General features: G+C 35.1%; 1 protein-coding gene across 1 annotated transcript in view; it reads left to right on the forward strand.

Moving 5' to 3' along the window:
• WDPCP (WD repeat containing planar cell polarity effector) overlaps window positions 1–7,479 on the forward strand; it is a 247,997-nt gene that overhangs the window by 167,333 nt on the left and 73,185 nt on the right. The window contains exon 14 of the mRNA XM_006778547.2: window positions 6,344–6,446. Coding sequence (XP_006778610.1) covers window positions 6,344–6,446 — 103 coding nt within the window. The remainder of the gene's footprint in view (window positions 1–6,343; window positions 6,447–7,479) is intronic.

Here is a 7,479-nt window from a genome sequence, read left to right on the forward strand (position 1 = left end):
GAGTAGGCCAGGAGGGGAGAGCAGTTAGGGCCATCAGACTGGCAGGGAGCAGTTAAGGGCAATCAGGCAGGCAAGAAGGTGAGTGCTTAGGAGACAGTAGTTCTGGATTGCGAGAGGGATCCCAGATTGGAGAGGGTGCAGGCCAGGCTGAGAGACACCCCCATCCTCCCACATGAATTTCGTGCACCGGGCCACTAGTGTGTGTGTGTATACTATATATATATCCCCCGTTCAAAGGTTGTTAAATCACATTGTTTACCCATATCTTCAGAAAAAAATCACTTCTGTCATGGTAAACAACCTGCTTCCCTATTTATAATGGTCTGGCCCTCTAGCAACTTCAGCATGAAATTATAACTAATTTGCCTACAAACGTCAGATGGTCATAAGAATCTGGCCACTCAGTGTATGTGTGTGTGATATATATATATCTTGCATCAGACCCTAAAGACTCATGAGCTCTGTCAAACCAAGGATCAAGGAATGACGGAGATACACTCTCTATTTAGCTAAGAACACATTCAGATACAGGCATACCTCATTTTATTATACTTTGCTTTATTGCTTCCAGATACTATGTTTTATACAAACTGAAGGTTTGTGGCAATCTTGCATTGAGCAAGTCTATTTCACCATTTTCCCAACAGCATTTGCTCACTTCATGTCTCTGTGTCACATTTTGGTAGTTCTCTCAGTATTTCAAACTTTTTCACATCATTGCATTTGTTATTGTGATTTGTGATTTTTTTGTGTGGGCTTATTCATTTTATTTTCATTACAGTGTGATCTTTTATGTAACTATTGTAATTGTTCTGGGGCACCATGATCATTCCCATATATGACAGCAAACTTAATTGATAAATGTGTTGTGTATTCTAACGACTCTACCAACTGGCGATTACCTCGTCTTTCTCCCTTTCCTCAGGCCTCCCTATTTCTTGAAGCACAACAATATTGAAGTTAGGTCAATCAATAACCCTACAGTGGCCTCTTTAGTGCTCAAGTAAAAGGAAGAGTTGCACATCTTTAAATCAAAAGCTAGAAATGATTAAGCTTATTGAGGAAGGCATATCAAAATCTGAAATAGGCTGAAAGCTAGGCCTCCTGCATCAAACAGCCATGTTGTGAATGCAAAGGAAGAGTTCTTGAAGGAAATTAAAGTGCTACTCCAGTGAACTCAGGGATGATAAGAAAGTGAAACAACCTTATTATTAATGTAGAGAAAGTTTTAGTAGTCTCGATAAAAGATCAAATCAGTCACAACATTCCCTTAAGCTACAGCCTAAGTCAAAGCAAGGCCCTGAATTTCTTCAATTCTATGAAGGCTGAGAGAGGTGAGGAGCTGCAGAAGAAAATTTTTAAACTAGCAGAGGTTGATGCATGAAGGAAAGAAACCAACTCCATAACATAAAAATACAAGATGAAGCAGTAAGTGCTGATGTAGAAGCTGCAGCAGGTTATCCAGAAAAATTTTAAGATAATTAATGGTGGTGGCTACAGTAAACCCCAGATACTCAATGTAGACAAACAGCCTTATATTAGAAGAAGATGCCATCTAGGATTCTAATAGCTACAGAGCAGAACTCAGTGTCTGGCTATAAAGCTTCAAAGGATAGGCTGACTTGCTTATTAGGGGCTAATACGGCTGGTAACTTAAGTTGAAGCCAGTGCTTATTTACCATTCCAGAAATCCTAGGGCCCTTAAGAATTATGCTGAACCTATTCCACCTATGCTCTATAAATGGGACAACAGCGCCAAGGTGACAGCACATCTGTTTACAGCATGGCTTACTGAATACTTTAAGCCCACTGCTAAGACCTGCTGCGCAGAAAAAAAAAGATTCCTTTCAAAATATTAGTGTTCATTGACAATTCATCTGGTCACCCAAGAACTCTGATGGAGATATACAAGATTACTGCTATTTTCATACTGCTAACACAACATCAATTCTGCAGCCCATGGACCAAGGAGTAAATTTGGTTTTCAAATCTAATTATTTAAAAAATACGTTTTGTAAGGTTATAGATGCCATAGATGGTGATACCTCTAATGTATTTGGGCAAAGTAACTTGAAAACCTGTGGAAATGATTCACCATTTTAGATGCCATTAAGAACATTCATGATTCAGCTATCAAATATCAACCTTGCCCTAGCCAGTTAGCTTAGTGGTTAGAGCGTTGGCCCATGGACTGAAGTGTTGAAGGTTCAATTCCAGTCAAGGGCATGTAACCTTGGTTGCAGGCTGGATCCCCGGCCCCGGGTTGGGGTGTGAGCAGGAGGCAACCAATTGATGTGTGTCTCTCACATCTATGTTTCTCTCTCTCTGTCTCTCCCCCTCCCTTCCACTGTCCCTAAAAATCAATGGAAAAAATATCAGGAATATCAGAAATTTCAGGATTATCAACAACAACAACAAAATACCAACCTTAACAGAAGTTTGGAAGAAGTTTATTTCAACCCTCATAGATGACCTTGAGGGGGTACAAGACTTCAGTGCAGATATGGTAGAAATAGCAAGGGAAATAAAATTGGAAGTGGAGTCTTGTAGATATGACTGAATTGTTGCAATCTCATGCTAAAACTTGAATGGCTGAGGAGTTGCTTCTGATGAATGAGCAGAGAAAGTGGTTTATTGAGATGGAATCTACTCCTGAAGATGCTGTGAAGAACAACAGCAAAGGGTTTAGAACAGTATTTAAACTTGGTTGGCAAAGTAGCATCAAGGCTTGCGAGGATTGACTCCAGTTTTGAAAGAAGACTTAATGTGGGTAAAATGCTCTCAAACAGCATCCAATGTTACCGAGAAATCCTTCATGAAAGGAAGAGTCAACGGATGCTGCAAACTTCATTGTTGTCCTGTTTCAGAAATTGCCACAGCCACTTCAGCCTTCAGTAACCACCACCTTGATCAGTACCCATCAACATCAAGACCCTCCCCTCCACCAGCAAAAAGATTACAACTCATGAAAACTTAGACGATGGTTAGCATTTCTTAGCAACAAAGTATTTTTTAACTAAGGTGTGTACATCTTTTAGACATAATGCTGTTATACACTTACTAGACTACAGTATAGTATGAACATAACTTTTATGTGCACTGAGAAACCAAATTTTGTGTGGCTGGCTTTATTGCAATATTTACTTCATTGTGGTGGTCTGGAACCAGACCCTCAATGTCTCTGAGCTGTGTCTGTTTATAGTCAGGAGGCCTACAAGTATCACCAAGTAAACAGACTCAATAGTGTGTTCCAAACAGAAAGATTAAGAAATGAAAACCTTCATGGTATAGATATAATAACTTAAGAAGTGTTAAGGTTTACCTTCTTCAAATTAATGATCCAATTCCTTATCACAATTAAAAAATAAAGAGGAGTAATCATAGAATTGAGAAAGAATGCCAGAGTGAGAGAGAGAAAATGTTCCAGAAATAATTTGTGGACCACAGATCTTAGGACCAACACCTATATCACTGCTAAATACAAAGTACTACTAGCACGAGTAACTCACAAAGAAAAACCATAATTATATGGCTATATTTCTTTTTCTTTGGTTTATATGTCTGCATACCAGTGTTATATGATCTTAATGTTAACCAGAATAAATCTTAGTCTTGACTTTATTTTTAAATATGTATTTAAGATCTACTTGTAAGTCCCATAAATACCTTGAAGGGATTTTGATTGGCATTCCACTGATGTTTACAGATTAATTGGGGTCAGAATTGATATCTTCATTTTGTATAGTCTCCCAGCCATAAACGGATATATGTTTGTATTTTTATTTTATTTTTTATTTTTATTTTTTATTGCTTAAAGTATTACAAAGAGTATTACATATGTCTTCCCACCCTTGAAAATCCCCTGGCTTCCCCTATCCCCCAGTGTCTTATGTTCATTGGTTATGCTTATATGCATGCATACAAGTCCTTTGGTTGATCTCTTACCCACCCACCCCCCATCCCCCAACCCTCCCCAGCCTTCCCGCTGTATATGTCTGTATTTTAATCAGGTGTTTATGTCACTCAGTAATGGTTGATAATTTCTTCTCAAATGTATTACATATCTTTTGCTTATTTTCAGCTAAGAATCACATAGAAATATTGCCAATGAGAAAAATAGAAAAAAGCCACCTAACTTATTTTATAAGTGTAGTAACCTTGATAACAGCTAAGGGATTGTTAGCAGTGAAACTCAAGTAAAGTCATAGACTTTTATTAATTATGAAATAGATGCAAAAGTTTTCAATGAAATACTAGCAAATTGAATACAGTTGCATATTTTAAATTATTATATTCTTCATTGAATATAGGGACCTATTATGAAGGTATCATGATACTCTGGATTGGTGTATATTTATATTGCTTCCAATTTTTCATTGTTATATAAGTTTTGCTCTCATCACCAATCTTGAACATATACTGTCACATCATTTCCATAGGAAGATTCCCCAAAAGTATATGTAGGCAGATTTTAAATTATGATATGTTGTTAAAATGTGGAATCAGCAGTGTTTTTCTGTAAAGGACCAGATAGCAAATATTGCAGGCTATGGGACAAGAGGAAAAATTGAAGTTTATTATATATATGTATATATAACAAGAAAATAAATTTCCATAAATCTTTACTGATAAAATTAAAATATAATAATTGAGTATAATTTTTGTAAGACAAGTCTATGAATGTGAATAATGGAATTTGGTGGGGATAACATTTCAATTAGGGTTGAAAGTCAGTGTTCTTTACTTTCAAAATCTATTGCAAATGTTCATCTGTTAATGGTCATCTGTGATGAAGTTTTACATATTTCACCTTTACAAATTTCTTTCTTCAAAGATAGGAATTGCCATATGCTGATATCAATCTATGAGAGGTCATTTTTAGAATTCTATTAGCTAAAAGACTAGCCTGCCTTTTAGCATGTCATTACATTGCACATTAATCACTTCCAATTAAAGTTCTTCAATCACACTGTTAAATAGATTTTGGAATATGGACATTTCTTTGCACTTGCATCAAGGCTGAGAAACTCTGCTGTGGATTAAAATGGGAAAGTATGTTGCTGGGAATTTGTGTAGAAATGGAGATCTCAGGTCTTTTTTTTTTTTTTTTTTTTTTTTTAAAAAAAAGTTTTTTTTATTTTTTTAGCTTTTGACAGTGCAGGAAATGTATCATAGCCTGACATTACTTTTAAGTCAAACAGTGTTAGTTCTCATTGAAACTTTATCACTGTATTAGGTTTCACATATAAGTGGTTTTGCCTTATAGTTTTAGGTTGAAACATTTTCAAGTCTATAGCATAAGCTAATTTGAAAGCCATTCAGAATTAAATAAGAGCACAGTTCTTCAACCATTTAAAAATGTAAACATCATTCTTAAGGACTGTACAAAAGGCAGGCTATATTTAGCCCATAAGTCATAGTTTATCAACCCCTGCTGCATAAATTCTTACATTCCCAGTAAATATAAGTGTCGATCTCCCCACAAACTTTGCAAACAGTAAATATTAACTTTAAAGTTTAATTTGAAATTACATTTTTTTTATTTGTATTTGAGTATTAATACAGTGAAATGTTTTTCATGATTATAGGTTATTTATATTTCATTGTAAACTGACTGCTCATATTCTTTTTCCATTTTTATTGCAGTAAAATTATCATTCCAATAATCATTCTGTGTAACAAAAATGTTCTAAATCCATCCAGTACTCCTTTAATATTGAAAGACCTACCATTGCCTAGTATAACTTTTATTCATCCTTCAAGACTCAGATCAAGGATCAATTCCTTCTCTTTCGCTTCATAGCACTTTAATTCTTTAACTGCTGCTTACAGTGGTATCCCCACTGGACTCAGAGCTTCTTGAAACCGGGTATTGTAATTGAGCTGTGTACTCCAAAAACCGCTGGCAGTTAGGAGGCAATGATTTGTTGACAGAATGAGTTCAAATAGTACTACTAAAAATCTTAACAAAGTAATATGTTAGACACATAAATATCAGAGACAAATTTGGTACTAGTATTCCAAACAACTGAATTTTGAATAAGCTGAGGTTTTTCTTCATTAAAATCTCCCCACAGGGAAAACAGTAATTAAGATTTCTATTCCCTAACAAAACTGAGTATGTCAAACATTTGATTTAAAGATTTAAAATAACTTGTATAAATAATTGCCATTAGTTATAGCTATAATCTCCATTTCAAGAAAATTAAAATACAAAGAAAGAATATTCATACGCCATGTCTGCTTTGTAATCTGAACAATAAATTCTTCCTTTCAAAATCTCCTTTGTAACTTAACCAACATTCATTTTGGATTAATCTTTTATTTTGCTTTCTTTCCAAAGGACATCCATTACCTTGCACTAGATAAGGGTGAATTGGCACTAGCTGAAGTGGCAAGAAAAAGAGCTCGAGACATTGATGCAGAATCAATAACCTCTGGAGTAGGTAAGAATTCATGCTGTTTTTTTTAAAGTGCTTTTTGTTTTAATCAATACTTATTCAGTATCATTTCTGTTTATGTTTGTAGGTCATGGTTGGTTAATTTGAATTACTTTCTTTGTAAAGATAGTGTCTTTAAAAAAACAAAAGCCTGGCTAAGTAGTACAATATAAATATGTAAGTTGGAATTGTGTTAATATGAGAATTGATGATCAGTGATTAATCACCATTTAGCAAAAAGTAAAAAGGACTTTGTTCTCTTCATATGATTTTGAGAGAGAGTTTATTATCAGCTATTCCTGGCCCAACACAGGAATTTATATAATCCTTTATTTATACACATAGACATGTCATATCTCAAAAGAATTCTCCTGAATCAGACAAAGTACTTCATATGGGATTTTACTTAGAAATTCCTAGAGTCATTTTACAATGTCGTCTTCCAAAGAGAACAAATAAAAAGCCTAACTTGAATCTAAAGGTCCATTCAAAACTTCATAACATAGAAAAGTGATAGTTTTTATTTTTTTTAATTAAATCTTTATTGTTCAGATTATTACAGTTGTTCCTCTTTTTTCCCCCATAGCTCTCCTCCACCCAGTTCCCACCCCACCCTCCGCCCTTACCCCTCCCACTGTCCTCATCCATAGGTGTTTGATTTTTGTCCAGTCTCTTCCTGCACTCCCCACACTCCTTTCCCCCCCTGAGCATAGTCAGTCCACTCCCTTTCCATGCCCCTAATTCTATTATATTCACCGGTTTATTCTGTTTATCAGATTATTTATTCACTTGGTTTTTAGATTCACTTGTTGATAGATGTGTATTTGTTGTTCATAATTTGTATCTTTACCTTTTTCTCCTTCTTCCTCTTATTAAAGAATACCTTTCAGCATTTCATATATTTTGGCAATAAAATCTCAACACTGAGATATGATTAAGGCAGCAATTAGGGCAATGGGAGAGAAAAAAATTCCACAAAACAACCTCATCAATAGAGCAACTATTTACATTGTTCACATTCATCTCCTTTCTTCTATAC

Source organism: Myotis davidii, unplaced genomic scaffold, assembly GCF_000327345.1.
Source record: "Myotis davidii unplaced genomic scaffold, ASM32734v1 scaffold6, whole genome shotgun sequence".
Taxonomy (NCBI): Eukaryota; Metazoa; Chordata; class Mammalia; order Chiroptera; family Vespertilionidae; genus Myotis; species Myotis davidii.